We start from the raw sequence: 16,676 nt of genomic DNA on the forward strand, positions 1-16,676 counted from the left end.
GAATCAATGTAATTTAGGAATAAGATCGAGTGAGTGTTTGAATCGAGATCGCAATCTTTTAACGATTAATAATGCCGCCGCTCTAATATATGCCTATAGTCCTAATTAAAATTTCTGGAGAGTTAAAACAAACATCTAAACCAAACACAACTTTGAGCATACATACTGCAAGACATCTAAAGCCTAGCACAGGAAATTAATGTCTTGTAAATCAATACAGTGCGAAAGGTCCATTTTAAGGCAAAAGCCAATTGACTTGACTTGACAAACACATGAAAGATGAGACCACAACACCAAGATGTGACTGAATGCCCTTGTCCATATGTTGTCAGGCCTGTGGGGTTGTAGAGAGATGCAGGATGGTTGTGCCTTTGGTTCAGCCCCTGTCAGTCTTGCTCTCTAGCGATGACAGGCGTTTGAATAGGCGATTGAATGCAATGCAGCATTCAATGAGTGTCTTTGATAAAAAGCAGGCTGCTGTTTGCACTTTTTTGACAAATGTTGGACTGTTTTGAAATGACAGGCCTAAATTACCTGTCGTAGTAGAGCGTGTGGTTAGCTAATACTGTTTTGCTTAACAGGGACCCTGAATTCTGCTGCTGGTAAGGGACTGATGGGAATCGACTCTGCTTTCTTTTGCTACATGTGCAAGGAAAACAGGAGGCTATAGATGCCATTTTACTTACTTTGTGAGAGATTGTTTGGTGTTTTGTTCCATTTTTTCACTGTAATTATCCATTCGCTACTAAAAAAGGTTTAAATCAGTGGGTGGTGATGGCGCAGTGGATAAGACACATGCTTTTGGTGTGAGAGACCCGGGTTCGAATCCACTGTGAGACACCAATGTGTCCCTGAGCAAGACACTTACCCCTAATTGCTCCAGAGGCGTGCGACCTCTGACATACATAGCAATTGTAAGTCGCTTTGGATAAAAGCATCAGCTAAATGAAAAAATGTAAAATGTAAATGTAAATCAGAGCTGTGGTGTAGCTGTAAAGTTATTGGCAGTGACAGATTTTGTGTTCCGCAAACTTTGCTGCATCAGTATTTGTAGATTATTTTTTTCACATGTTTCTACGGTATACTGGAAAATAAGCATTTGGTATGTTTTAAAGGCTTTTATTGACATTTAATATATGCAAAGAGTCAATATTTACAATGTTGATCCTTCTTCATAACCTCTGAAATTCATTCTGGCATGCTGGATATCAGCTTCTTTGCCAAATCCTGACTGATGGCGATCCATTCTTGTATTATTAGTGCTCGGAGATGATCACAATTTGTGGACTTCTGCTTGTTCACTTGCCTTTTGACGATTGATCACAGGTTCTCTATGGGATTGAGATCCGTGGCAATGAAGCTTTTTGCACTTATTTAAAATGCATCTGATCCCTCTGCACAATAATCTAGAAACAACGTGAATTAACAAGCAGCAGCAAACTTTGCGAAACACAACATTTATGTCACTGCCAATACTTTTGGCCACAGTTATGTTGGGTATTGCATGTTCTCATGACCACATTCAAAATACATTTTTGTAAAATATACTCAATGATTTAATATGACTTGATTTTATCTATCTGGAACTGACAGGTGATGTGAGGACAGGAGAAAGCTGAAAAGAAAAAGTTATGTCTCTTTGAAATAACATGCAATAATTAATCGTTCACAGAACACAAATGTTTATTTTAGCAACAACCAGATTCTTGGTTAAAATGAATATTAATGTATAAGGGAATGAATATTTTTAAATAGCTTTTTCCATTCAAAGTTGTCAACAAAAAGTACACTTATTCCACGAATTCTCATAAATATGAGCGTACTCAATTAATGAGGTTGCATAACAACTATAGAATAATTAGCATAATTCAGTTTAAAATAGATATTACATTCAAAAAACAGCTTTGACAATAGATAAATGCTATTTAAGGTCTGTCATGTCACAAATCCTCAGTTAACAGTTTCCAAAAAGGACATTAAAAGAAAAAAGGCATACAAAAATGACTAAGGGATTTTACAAAAATGAGTGTACTTATGTGAATGGCCACAAGGGGCTGGACAGGTTAAAGAGCTGCCTCTTCGCAATCATCCGTTTATGAGCCGCCAGATGAACCGTGATAAATGAACTGCTGGCGTTTCTCAGGGGAGGGGATTCCACAAACCAATTCTATCCTTCGTTAACAAACCTTTTGCAACCTTGACGTGTTGCCAACAAACACACCTGTTGATTTACCCGGCCTCACAGATGAGTTTCCACTGGAGGCCCTTAATTGGAACAAGACATCGCTATCAGTCCCTTAAAGAATTCCACAAACAAGCTCCTATTTAGAGCACAGCTTAGCGCTAAGCGCTCCCAGACTGTGCTGAGAGACAGCGACTCAAGCGAGGAACTTTAAAAGAGGTTTCTCTAAACGGTAGACAACCAAGCCACCGCGTTTCTTCTTAATTAGCCAGGCTGCGGCCAGGCAGTGTTGATTTACGGCGACGTGATTCCCACACCAGAGCACGCAGGAAGACGTGCTCTCAGCCGAGCTCGGTTATTAATGAGCTCCGCCATAATGTGAATTAATGTGCAAGCACAAAACAGCCTTTAAAGGTTAGACTTTTCAGAGTGGAAGGAAGAAAGAGGAAAATCTTTAAAGGTCATTCACTTTGCTCTCACATGAGTGTTTACAACTGAGCTCTATTGATTCAGAAATGATGAGGAGGTTGATGAGTGCGATGATGAGTGAGTAAAACAACATTCTCACAACAATCCGGATGAATCTCCCTATGTGCCTGAGGACGAAACACAAATCTGATGAAGCTGAGAAGAGCATGAGATTGTTTAAACAACCAGGTGGATCTGCCTTACTGCCTTACTTCTCAAACTACTGTAGTATAAAATGTGTCTGAATGAGACGAGCCTTTTAAGACCTCAGTTATTTACTTGCTAGCAAATTCAACAGAGCGTAATTTCGAATGTTAGAGTAGCAATTAACGATTTCAATGGCTTATTTTGCAAGAATGAAAGGACTCGGCATGGTTCCACTGCGCAGGTGTTGGGCGACTCGAGCGATGTGATCGTCGTAATCAGTTCACAAGTGCACACAACAGCCTATTTAAAATAAGAAGATGCGAGCGAAATAAAGACCCATTAAAAACAGGTGCAGGCTATTAAGAGCAGCAAGGTCACTGGGCCATCCTTACAGCTAATCAGTTTTTCCACCAATAAACTGTACTTAATTCATTTGTGGGAACCAATGAAAGCGTCCATGTGCTTCAAAGAGCGTCACCTTGTATGCTCTTGTTGCATGTATGCCAACAAAACTATATGTTTTAATATTTTGCCAACTTTCAGGATGCTTTATTAAAGCAAGAGTAAAAAAAAACAGAATCATTGGGAAGGGTACATGCAGAGTTAAACATGAAGTGTGTCAAGGGATTAAGAGTCTTACATGAGTATGAGATGATGATCTGTAGCAGCAAGCAGTCCTTGTGGATGATATTCTGCAGAAGAAGAGCTGGATTGTAACAGGGTCCAGATACCAGTAGCTCAAACAGACATAAAGAGGATCCCTCAGATGCTGGAAAATCCCTTAAACAACACAAATGCATCAATTAAGGTCATGTCAATGTTCAAATGTTTGGATTAGTACGATTTTTTTTTTATTGTTGTCGTTTGTTTTTCGAAAAAAGTCCCTTATGTTCACCAAGAATAAAGTCATTTTGTGAAATATTACAACTTACATTTAACGGGTTTCTATTGTCAAACATTTTGAAATGTACTTTTAAACTTTCACATCATCTAATATGCTAATTTGATGCTTAATAAATGTTTTGATTAAAAAAAAACCTGTGCAGACTAACTGGGACTTGTCACAACTCGTACATATTGCTGCTCTTTTGTTTCTATAACTGTTTCTATTGTCCCCCTGATTTGTAAGTCGCTTTGGACAAAAGTGTCTGTTAAATAATTACATATAAATTTCTTATTATTATAAATATTGAAACCAGTTGAGCAATATATCTATAGAGTTGTTTATACAGTATATATATAGCTAGGCACATTAGTATTTTTTACCCCCTAAAAATTGTTTTAAGACAGTTATTTATATATTTTGCTAATGTGTCAGTAGGAAATATCAGTTTACATTTCCAAACATCCCTTTTCCATTAATTGTAGTAATCCAGTGAGATTTGTGTATGCACAAGGAGTCTGACAACAGCTGGTTGATCCACACGGAGATCTGATCTCACCATCATCGAGTCTGTCAGTGATTACATGAAGAAACTGAAAAAACTGAGACAGATTAAATCCAGAAGAATTGCAGTAACGTCTCCAAGATGCTTGAAGAAACCGACCCGCAACGCTACCTGAAAAACAGTGTACCTAGGACAAAAGCTGTTGAAAACGCAAAGGGTGTTCACACCACATATTGATTTGATTTAATTAAAAGAAGTTAATTGATAAAATCTGTTTATGATTTATAGAGCATCCTCACTCGACAGCATTTTTACACAAGTGTCTAAAACTTTTCGCAGTACTGTAGCTTTGGAGGTCGGTTTCTTCAAGCATCTTGGAGACGTCGCCTATATTCTTCTGGATTTAGTCTGAGATGACAGAATGATGACAGAATTTTCAATTTTGGGTGAAATTATCCCTTTAATCCCACAGGCCCCAAAAATATGTGATATATGTATAATTATATAATTTATATTTCTAATTGAATGTTAAATTGACAGTATTAAAGTAGACCACATAAACAATGTACAAACAAAACTAAAATAATGTACTGAGGTCCATTTATTCTGCCCTCATCTCCTGTTGAGGAACAAATATGCTATTAAAATAGGCTACTACAAACACTATAATATCAATTATCCATTTATTCACCAGCAAACGTTTCAGTGATGCTTAAAAAAGACAAGTTAACTGCAGATTGATAAAGTCTAAAGCCCCATTACAGTTGTTCTATAGAAAGCATTGGTAAGGTAAAGAATGCAAGGAATCCATAGACATTTCCTCTTCGGTCAAATGCATGCATCAGAACAACAGTTCTATTACAAAGAATCCAACGTCATGTGATATTCATTTTGCTCAACCACTGTCTGAAGACAGTTTAACAGCCATCACACACGGAAAACCATAAAAATATCAGTCAGGGTATCGTCAAGTTTAATTTGTGACAGGATTTAAAACAAGACTATGAGAGATAAAAGTACAGTGTGTTCAATGGGTTGTACTGTTTAATTCAATTTAGTTGACGAAACATATTCATCGAAACATCGCAAAAAACTCCATAAAAAAGAGAATTTTGAAAAATACATGTGATTAGGACCTTTATATCATTTATATTCACTACAATTCTATCACAGCCTCATTTTCAACCGTGTAAAATTCAATATAGTGTCGACCCAAATGATGGTCAATTACTGTTTTCATCATCACTGCACTATTATGCTCTCTTCCAGTGACCAAACCACATCATTATGGCCACAGTAAATTAAAAAAGTACTGTTTTGTAAAAACCAAACAATACATAATTTACACATCTGTTAAAAAACAGGGAGACTGAGTGGGGGAATTAATTTATTTTTTATATTTTCTAAGAAAAAATATTCTGTCTAGTTTTCTGTATATATAGTTTATTCACGTTAACTCTAAATGTCTACTGTAAATACTAAACCTATACTATAAAAATAGAAATAGAAAACCAAAAACCTGCATCTGGTAAGTTGAGGTGTGGTCATATTAGTTCAATTTCAACGATATGTTGGGGCAAGAAAAGGTCCATTGTGAATAGTGTAGCGATATATGACGCATGACTCACATAGAAGTCTATCTGTTGGTCATCACTCATCACAGAAAATTCACATGATCAAATGAAAATCTGCATGGGAAAATTCTTCATCTTCACGTGAAATGACTTTATGACAAACGTCACAGGAACAAAGAGGGAAAACAGGTCTCATCGCATCCGCTCGTCTTAGAAAGTGATAACAGCAACTGCTGTTGTACGAACTGACAGCGATATACGGACTTTTAAGGTCATTAGCTAACCTAGCTGGTTCTTTTTATTGTTGCCATTTTATTCGATTTAAATATCTAAATGGCAGTGAGAACAACAAAAATGAACATAAAATCTGGAGGGACTTCCGTTATGCTCATTTTTGCTTGCTTCTATATTTAAAGGGTAACTCAACCCCTGGTCAGAGTCTGACTCCACCCACTGGCAATATTTGAAAAATGCTGGAAAAGTGGGCAGAGCCCAGCGGATGGGGGCGTGCACCTGAGACGCATCTGTCTGGATGGAACTTGCCTACCTCACCAACAACCCCTTACGTCACGAACCACCCCAAACATCCAATAGGAAAATTCAACTGCAGTAGCCACCATTCAACCTGAAGAGGGCAGCACTCAGACATTTTTACAGCATATATTGTAGAATTAAAACACTTTATGCACAAATGTCAAAAAAGTTACTCCAATCAATGAACAGTATTAATAAAGCCCCATTCTTACAGATCATTAACTAAAAAAAGTTGGTTTAGGGTTTAGTTACCCTTTAACGAAGCACATACAAAAGATCTGAAACGGACGCGATGCAACTTGTTTTACAGAAACCCGAAGTTTGTTGCGCATAACACCTATTTGCTGATTGCGTGGATTCCTATTGTAATTTTGCCTGTGAAAATTCGCCCAACAACAGTACCTTCAATCAAACATTGATAATCTGTTTTGAAACAGCATGTAAACAATTCTAACAAAAAAGTCAATAGTTCCATAGTTAATAGTACTTGCAATAGTTCCACTTTAGCAAAATCAAATATACTTAGGTATATCTTGCGTTGCACCTCTTCCGTGTGCACTACTTCCGGATAACTAAAGTGCATCAAGCACAAAATTAGTTGACTCAATTTAGCCAACAAATTTAGTATACCAACGGTACGATTGCAGGGTATTTATATTAAGTACATCCATATGTAAATGTATTTGTAGTATACTTAGCATAGAATAAATGCACTTCAAATACATTTTTGGTATATTTATTTTTCACTAGGATAATCAAGTCTTTTAATTGTCATTCTAAAAGTATCATATAAACGTGCCCCTTGCAATAAAATAAAAAATAAATAAATAAATTATTCAAATGGCCACTGACATCTCAATGGTAATAATAGCCATGCATGCTTTAGCACAAACCACTAAATATCATTATTTATCTCTGACCTTGGGTGCAGAACAAGTATTAAAGTGAAGGGTGAGCTCTGCAACATAACAGGAGAACATTAGGCTTTAGTTAAGCAACAGATTTGTCATGTCAAAGGCCCGGTAATCCACCCGATATCCCACTTTAATGGTCCTGATAAATCTGTAAGCTACACCGTGAGGTCAGGTTTCCCTGCATCTCGAACTTACACACGTGTAACTAAAAAAAATCCCTTCCTGCCCATAATGCTCCTTGATTTATTGATATTCCTTGTCTCTTTATTACTTTTTTATTTAATAATCCAAACTGTCAGTTTGTTGGAGTGTTTGAGTGAGAAGAAGAGTTTGATTTTGGTGCATGGCCTCTTGGCTCTGGTGGGGCCCTCACCGGGAGACCCTCGGGGAGTCTTGAACACAGCGAGGCTAAATAAATAAATAAAAAAGGAACAGGCAATAAAAATGCACTAATTTAAATCCCTTGGACTTCATGGAAGCGGAGCCGGTGGGGCTGACGACCGGTGATTTGTGTATGCGGGACACGCGATGATATCACGCTGGAGTGGGAGTCTGGAGCTGTGCTGGGGGACTTGAGGAGGGTGATGTGAGATGTGTCTGACATTCACAGTCCTCCTACAGGCTCCGTTTCAGCCTTTCACACCCGGGCTGAAGACCCGCAGCGCATGTCAGCATAAACAGCATGACTAACTATGGCATCTGCATCTGGCCTGCATTAAGGGCCGTGAGTCTGGGGGCCTGGTGACTGCACTAATGTAGTGGCTGTGTTTGTGTGCATTTAACACATGAACGAAAACTGAAAGGCCATCCTAGCCTAATTTGGGTGAGCTGCAACAACTCACCACATTGTGAGTGTTTTTCTTGTAATAAAACTTAAAAATGGGCTCAGCAATAGAGGTACAGCACAATCTGGTGATGTGTTTATTGTGTCTATGGAATCTTGAGGTAATGTGTTACTTATTGTGTTTTATTTTAATAATATTACATTACTATTATGTAATCGGATTGGAACACTTTTTGGACATTATATTTTATATGAATAAGTAGCAGCAGTATTAGTTATAAGTAGCATATTATTATTATGATTATTATTAAAGAGATATGTGTCCCCCTCAATTAGTCACATTTAAATCATAATGAATATATATAAGTAGCATAAGTATTAGTAATAAGGATATTATTATTATTATGTATTATTACCACTAGTCAGATTATATAATCATTATGGGAAAAATACACTTGTGTCAGTAAAATATTTGAAAAAATACTTTTAATCAGCAAGGATGCATACAATTTATCAAAAGTGACAATAAAGTCTTTTACATTGTTTATTTATATTTATACTTAAATTTATATTTAAAATATTCTGTTATTTTGAGCTTTCAATTTCCACAAAAATATAAGCAGCACAACTGTTTTCCACATTGATTGTAATACTAACCTTTCTTGAGCCCCAAATCAGCATATTAGAATGATTTGAGAAAGATCATGTGACTCTGAAGTCTGGAGTAATGATGCTAAAAATTCAGCTTTGTCATCACAGGAATAAATTACATTTTAAAATACATAAAAATATAATAATTCTATTTAAATTCTAATTATGTTTCACAATATGATCAAATAAATGCAGCCATGGTGAGCATTAGAGACTAATCGACCGCAAACTTTTATACGGTAGTGTAATTCTAATTATAAGACATCTCCGGGGAGGAAAATGGCATTAATGGGTTAATCATTGACCAATCATTGACCCTTTGGTTTGTTGCTCAATACTGTCAGTACCTCAGCAGGTCCTCTGTGAACAGTGTAGGGTTCATTACGCTCAGCCACATTGTGTCACGACTGTTCACTCCCTCTGGAAATTTTAGAGTTTTGCTGCCTCCTCCACCACAGCCTCCCTGAAAAACCCTGGAGAGAACGAGAGAAAGAGAAAAAAACTAATAAATAAATAAACACACTCTCATTAAATGACTAATCTTGTGCCTGTAGTTTTCAATAATCCAGCAAGTTTATCCCGACTCTTGTGTCACCTGTGCAGCTCCGCCAGAGGTGATGTAAGGATGACCAGTACGGTCAGTAGCTGGTTACACAGGCTGTGTATGGACAACATCCAAGATCCACTGGCTGCATCTGGCCTTAGCAACTCCTCCACAGACTCACACATACTCCACATCAGATGCTCCACGCACAGCAGAAGAGCTGTAATATCAACCCTGAAGGAGGCAACGAGACACCTCATTTTAGGAATTACTCAGTCTCACTGTCACACTGTGTCCTAACCAAGATTTACAAGCAAAAAAAAATTCTTTTATGTGTAATATGTGATATTTGATAGAGCTACACTGTATGGCCATACTTGCTTGTTGGTTATTTTATTTGAAAATTAATTATATTAAAAGTAAGGTTTCATTGGTCATGCCAATCAAAGTGCTGATTGCCAACACTGAAACAAATGTCACAATGGTACTTTTAATAAATCAAAAATGATATAAAATTTGAGTGTCTTGGTCTCAAATCCCCTGAAAATCTGACTTTTCAGGGCCTAATAATACACATGCACATTCTAGAGAAAACAAACAGGTGATGCTTCTGCCAAAAAGACAATACTGAGCATTTGGATTTCTCTCTTATTTGTTTTTCAATGAATGACTCATTTATTTGTTATACTGTCTCTGAACAGATACATAAATAATGCTGTAATTTTCCTCCCCAGAGATGTCTTATAATCAGAATTACACTACCGTATAAAAGTTTGTGTCAAAAGTAAAAATATTTTGTGGAAGTTGGAACTATCTATCTATCTATCTATCTATCTATCTATCTATCTATCTATCTATCTATCTATCTATCTATCTATCTATCTATCTATCTATCTATCTATCTATCTATCTATCTATCTATCTATCATCCATCCATTCATCCATATCATCTATCTTTCTTTTTTTCTCTTTCTATCCATCCATCCATTCATTCATCACTACTTTCAGAAAAATATGTATCATTAAGTAACCTCAAATAAATGCATGCTCTGCTCAGTTCAAACCTCTAAATGAGTGTATTATGTACGTCTGTACAGTCTTTCAGTATCCAGAGAGGTTGAGTAACCCACTTTGGTTTCCATATTAAACTCAACTTTTCATCACCTACCACCAAGTTCTGCTTTATAGCACAGCGAGAGTTCCCCTTACACCAGATAGGAGAAAAAGAGAAGGGAGCAGAGTCAGAGCCCATCTGCTTGGCAGACCCTGAGCTCGCCCGGCACTGAAGAGCTCATAACCGGGTGTCCTTGCAGAAAGAAAAAACGTTCCCTACATTCATTCCTTCAGTGCAGCCCTGGGCGATCTGCTCTTTCTCATCAGTCCTGGAGTGGAGGGGAAGCGTGCTCTTGTGGCATCTTTAACCACTTTAAGTATGTGTTAATGCTACGCACAAGGCCTGGGCGGTTGGGCCCGTCTAGCATGAAAGAACCGGGCCCTCCGCCAGGCGCTGAGGCAGGGCCATGTGCTAACAAAGAGAGACTGTTCTACAAATCTGGAGATCTGCTTTGACCCCCGGGGCCGAACACCGGCATAATCACTAAAGCATTCAACACTGTCTGCTAAGCCCGAGGTTCCTGATAGAAGGTGGGCTTGTGCGTCTCAGTGCGGCAGAAATACGGTAAGATCATTCAATCAGACAGCATGGACGACTGCTCTCAGTTAGAGTGTGTTTGAGTGTGACTGCTGACCATAAGACGAAGACGGGTGACTTTAACCATGCTTGGCAACTTCAGCACGACACATATCCACAACGCAACAACCGAATGAGAATAATCCAGCATGTACAAACACTCTTTGTGCACTCATACAGATTAAACAATAAGTAAGATGATAGGAAATAGTATTTTATTAATATAATGGTGGAGAGGAAAAAAAAAAGGTTTATAATAAGTGTTTTAACTACTATGTACTAACATTTAAATAAATAATTAACATTTAAATGAACTTATTGTGTACATATGTTTTTATATCGTTCTTATATTTTAAAAATACATGCATTTAATTACAGCTATAATTCATTTCAGTAGATAAATCTATAATTATACATCTACAATTCTATCTATCTATCTATCTATCTATCTATCTATCTATCTATCTATCTATCTATCTATCTATCTATCTATCTATCTATCTATCTATCTATCTATCTATCTATCTATCTATCTATCTATCTGTCTGTCTATCTATAACGATAGGGGGAAAAATATGAATATAATGTTGGTGAGGTAAAAACTACAACACACACAAACTGTAATATTGTGTCTGTGGAACGGGATGGAATGGAATAAACAATGTTGAATGGAACCATTTAAAGGAACTGAGGATTCCATGCCCACCCGAGACATTTAAAAAAATAACAACAGTCCTCATGTTAAATACGGCAGGTTTTCAAACGATCCTCTTATCTGGTACCTGATCTGAGGGAGTCTTTTGTAGGAGGGTCGCGCTCTTGAGTACCTCTGAACTAAAACCTCCAGGGTCTCACACAACACCTGGGCCAAGGTCTGCCGGGCCTGCACCGGGGCGACAGCGCCCCAAAGGTCACTGCGCAGGCCTGTGAGAAAATAGTGCCACATCTGGATGGAGAAAGAACACCTTTCACCCTGAAAAAAAAATGGTGGAGGAGACAGAAAAAAAAGAGACAAAGAGAGACTGGTAAAGAGATGATGATGATATCACTGAAAGGAAAAAAGTAAGAAGGTCTTTCCAGACAATCTTCCTCTAGGCCCTCATGGTCATGCAACCTGCACGCTGCACCTGGACCCATCATTACCACAGAGAAAGAGGGAGCATATGGATACTTTGAAGTTTTAATCTGGATATTCAATCACTGTTCATCTGAACATTACCCAGACATACATGCACACTGAGTCAAGATGGCAAAGATTAAAATGAATGGGTCATTCCAGTTATGCAAGTCTCATCATGTGAGACTTAATACATTAGGTGAAATATAATTCATAATTTATTAAAATGGAAATCATATTGTTTTTTTTTTCTCTCCCACCACATCCCAAATTGAACATAGGAGTGAATTTTAAAGTTTGAGCAGATGTTGCTTTTTAACCATGTCCATAGCAAATCTACCTTTGTAAAAACTGGGAATTCATTAAGAAATTGAAACATCCGGATGTTGCAGCATTTTTTCTTTCTCTAATCACAATAGTTCAAATAAAACATGGTTTTCTTGGGAATATTGTTTTAATTGGATTTTATAGGTTTTTCCTGTGCTCTCAATTTTAGAGTTAGACTTTTGCAACTAACAAAAGCCAGTTCCATGACATCATCCTCCAGGAAGTGATATAATTTTTTGGTGGGGGAAAACAGCATAAACATGAACAAGTATAAACAACAGATTTGATGAATTATGTGATGTATTAGCTGGTTTGTCTCACTTGAAAACAGAGGTTTTCAAACTTTGTGATGATGCCAAAACATACAAAGTCAGAACAAATTCCTTACAAGGGCAAAGTCCTCAGTTACAAAGTCCTTACAAGGGCAAATATATATATCTATATTTTTTAAAAAAAAATTATGTATGTATAAATGCCCATTTGGGAAAAGAAAAATGTAAGTGTGATATTATAAAAACTACATGTTGTTTCCAAAATAAATATCTGGATTCCAAATATTTAAAATTAATCGTATATTTCTCTAGCCACTATTCGAGAACTGTATAGTCCTAAAAATAAATTGTTTTATTATTAATAATTGTATTAATAAAAGTATATTTATATAAATAAATTAAATAAATGCATTCATATAATAATTTATATGTGTGTAAAATTTATATGCCTTTTGAACGCATTATTAAACAGTAATAATATCAAATTGCCTAAATGTGTAAAAAAAATATTGTCATATGTTACATTTTTTTTATAAATATATTAAGTTAACTAGTGTAATTCCAATGGCCACATAGGGCTCCCCAGACACCCAGTTTGAAAATCCCGCTATAAAACATTAAATCATTCGATAAAATGACAGAACTCTATATAATGTTTTTAAAAATGTCAAAAAGATTCGAAAATATAAATAATTTATTTAAAATTGCCACATTTAGTGAGCTTCAGCTCTTTATTTACTTCCTATTAACTTTAATCCTATTGTGCAAAATCGTGTCACTGTGTAAATAATCACGATTTAATGAATGACGTGTAAGTATGAAGCTATTTCTGCACTTTTAAAGAAATTGTTTGTGACACAATATTATTTTTAAAAAGCTACAGAGCACAAATGTAGTGCATAACAGGAATAAGCCGACTGATCTTAAAGGCTCAGACTTATGTCGCTGAGATGCTTTCAAAATTGTACGATGCTTGCTCGACAGCTCTAACGGAAAAGCAAGAAATGGAAACACAATTCAGAAAAATGATAAAAAGGACGAGAGAGTCTGGTTTCCTAAGAGGCTAATTACTTTCAGGCAAAGAGGAAGCAGCATTAGGAGTTCACAGTGTGACCAAAGAGAGATTATTAACAACCATGTACTACATCTCCTAATGAGAGCTGGAACGTGGTCCACCAGTGAGCCACGGCTAAGTCAGACATAGAAACGGGACACACAAGGGCATAACCACGCGTCCGGACCCAGGGATTTAGCGCTAGCGACTGGGCCTCTGGAAGCACTCGGGACCTTTGGCATTTGCTCAGGAGGAAGTGAAAGAGAGGAGGGGGAAGAGGGGATACAGGTCAGCAGAGGCGCAGGCTCACACCTGCACACAGCAGGCCAGTCTGCCCCACAGCCCCGCGACGGGCGGATGTGTGCGTACGCATCTGTGAGAGCGCTTATGAGTGTGTCTATATCTTAATGGAGGTAAGGTTAGGGCTACGGGAACGGCTAGACTCTTCGACACACAGATGGTTAGTCTAAAGCTGCCTCAGGGCTACACAAGCCCCACTGAAAAGACTAGAGGAAGGGTCATTATGAGAACTAGGACTGAGAGCTTTTCAGCTAGCAATATACTGTAGCTAGAGATTTTTTTTTAACTTTTGACAATGTTTAATATAAATGTAGCCCCCTAGAGTTTTGCACAAATGTATAAATTATTGACCCACATAATGTGTTATATCTAAAACATTTGAATAAGACAATTTAATAACACATTTCATGTAATTTAAATTAAAAAAATTGGATGATGATCCAAACAAACTGTTGAATAAAAATTTTGATTAAATATATTGATTGAAATGGACCGTTTTAACTGATTCTTACAAATGAATCAAGCTAAAAGCTCCAAAGCTTCCCCAAATAATCCCCCATCGACAAAACAAATAGACTTAAATAAAATAATAATATTAAATAATATAAAAAAATAGTATTTTAAAAGTATTCCAACCCATCCCCACCCCACCCCCCACAAAAAAAAAAAAAAAAAAAAAAATATATATATATATATATATATATATATATATATATATTCAACTAACTAATGTTCTTTTTCTTTAATGGAAAGACAAGAAGGTTTTACACAAACACATTCTGGTTATATAAAATGTGTCAGATCTGCTGAGACTGGAATTTGGTTACAAATATGTGCAAACTTTTTTTTGTTTTGTTTTTTGTAATAAGAAAATGTTGCTTTTTTTAAGGCTCTTTAGTATGGCAGGCCTTGAGGTTGGATCAACTAAGGATTGAGGTTGGATCAACTAAATAGTCAAGTACAATGTGCAAAAACAGCCAAGAATTTAAGAGGGTGACTACTTAAGAATACAATAACACAAAGTATAATTAATTGCCCAATGTCACTGCATTTCAATACAGATACACTTCTGTATTGTTCTGAATGCTATTTGACTTCAACACAGGTTTATCCTTGAGCACACTTTAAAGCACAGGATGTTTTGTCTTCCAATAACCCAACCACAAAGAGAAGCCCTCAACAAGGCTTCAACGTAACATGAACTATTATTAAAATATAGCCAGAAAAGCTACAACCATCTGTACCTCGTAAAAAGGGTTGGGGTCACTCCAGTAGTGGCTCTCGGCATCCTGCAGTATACTAGTGGCACACACATGGACGCAGTAGCTGGTCAGGTGATTGTTCAGGGCCGCCAACACATCCTGGCTTCTCTGAATGGGCAGCAGAGTTAGAGGCCTGGTGTCGGAGACATCAAAGACACAAGGCCTGGTTTAAAGCAAAAGCGGTGTAGTTTACAGGTCAAAGAGCCCCTAAGTGATTAATATCAGCAAATGGCTCTTATTATTACCTGTCAATCATTCAACACCTCCTAATTCCTCCCCTAATGTTTTCTCACTTCCCCTTCTTTAAGAATAAGGCCACACATACGGTCTGATACCCCTTTCTGTCTGTCTCACTCTCTTTCTGTTGCTCATTCTCGGCTATAACCTTACAAGCACATAGGTGAATTGTTCTATCAGAGCCCACCAGCGCACGTACGTCTCACTCCGGTTCTTTACAATCCAATTACAGCATTTTAGTAAATCTGACATCCGTCTGACAGGCTGTCTGGCCAGGAAAACCTAGGCTTGACAAAGTGTACTATAAAGCGGTGAACTTTAGCAGTGCTCACCCTCAACACTTTTCATTTTATGTACAAATGCACAGGTCAAACCCAAGCTGAGTTTTTTAATATGGCCTACCTATCATCCATGGAGAGATTTGGAGTTATTTATGAAATCAGGGCTACCACAATATAGAGGATTCAGACTTCACTGTCATTCCTCACGCCACATCCACTACTGAAATACGGTACAGCTTTTGCATGTGATAAATGTATACCTGGTCCAAACATTAAGATCTTTATCAGGTGTTTATGCATTTGAAATGCAAATACATGCAAATTAGAAATGTTAAGTATCTTCGGGCTAAGATTCGGGCTATTTGTTTTCTTCTTCTTGTTGTTGTTGTATTAAGCATAAACCATACACTATATTTTCTTAAAAAATAGAAACAAGAAAAATAAACGTCATAATATATTCAAAAACAAAGTGAATAAAAAAAATAATGTATATTCTCTAATTACAAGTCTTACACAAATGTTATCTCGTTTTAAAGATATTTATATAGTTACTGGAATACAAAACAAAACAATTAAGAACATTTTATATATTTTTAGTTAATCTTACCATTAAAATGACTTTAACTGGACTAGCTCAAAACATTGTTTTTAAAGATTTTTTAAGATGTATCTTATGTTCAACAAGGCTGCATTTATTTGATCAAAAGTACTATAATATTGTGAAATATTATTACAAGTCAAAATGTCTTTTTTTTCCTAGTTTTTCTGGTTCTAGTTTAATATATTTTAAAATGTAATTTATTCCTGTGATGGCAAAGCTGAATTTTCAGCATTGTTTCAGTCACATGATCCTTCAGAAATCATTCTAATATGCTGATTTGGTGTTTAAGAATCATTTGTTTATTATTATCACGGTTGAAAAAAGTTTGCTGTGTACTAACAATTTTCTG

The 16,676-nt window shown here is 36.6% G+C and overlaps 1 protein-coding gene across 1 annotated transcript in view; it reads right to left on the reverse strand.

Annotated features, from left to right (window-relative positions):
• Positions 1–16,676, reverse strand: part of kiaa0825 (KIAA0825 ortholog) — a 153,042-nt gene that overhangs the window by 95,805 nt on the left and 40,561 nt on the right. The window contains exons 9-13 of the mRNA XM_077231649.1: positions 15,191–15,341; positions 11,659–11,849; positions 9,238–9,420; positions 8,990–9,115; positions 3,438–3,577 (exon numbers count right to left, since the gene is read on the reverse strand). Coding sequence (XP_077087764.1) covers positions 3,438–3,577; positions 8,990–9,115; positions 9,238–9,420; positions 11,659–11,849; positions 15,191–15,341 — 791 coding nt within the window. The remainder of the gene's footprint in view (positions 1–3,437; positions 3,578–8,989; positions 9,116–9,237; positions 9,421–11,658; positions 11,850–15,190; positions 15,342–16,676) is intronic.

The sequence above is a fragment of the Siphateles boraxobius genome, unplaced genomic scaffold (genome assembly GCF_051911475.1).
Source record: "Siphateles boraxobius isolate OS27281-9 unplaced genomic scaffold, OSU_SipBor_1 16, whole genome shotgun sequence".
NCBI classification, from domain to species: Eukaryota; Metazoa; Chordata; class Actinopteri; order Cypriniformes; family Leuciscidae; genus Siphateles; species Siphateles boraxobius.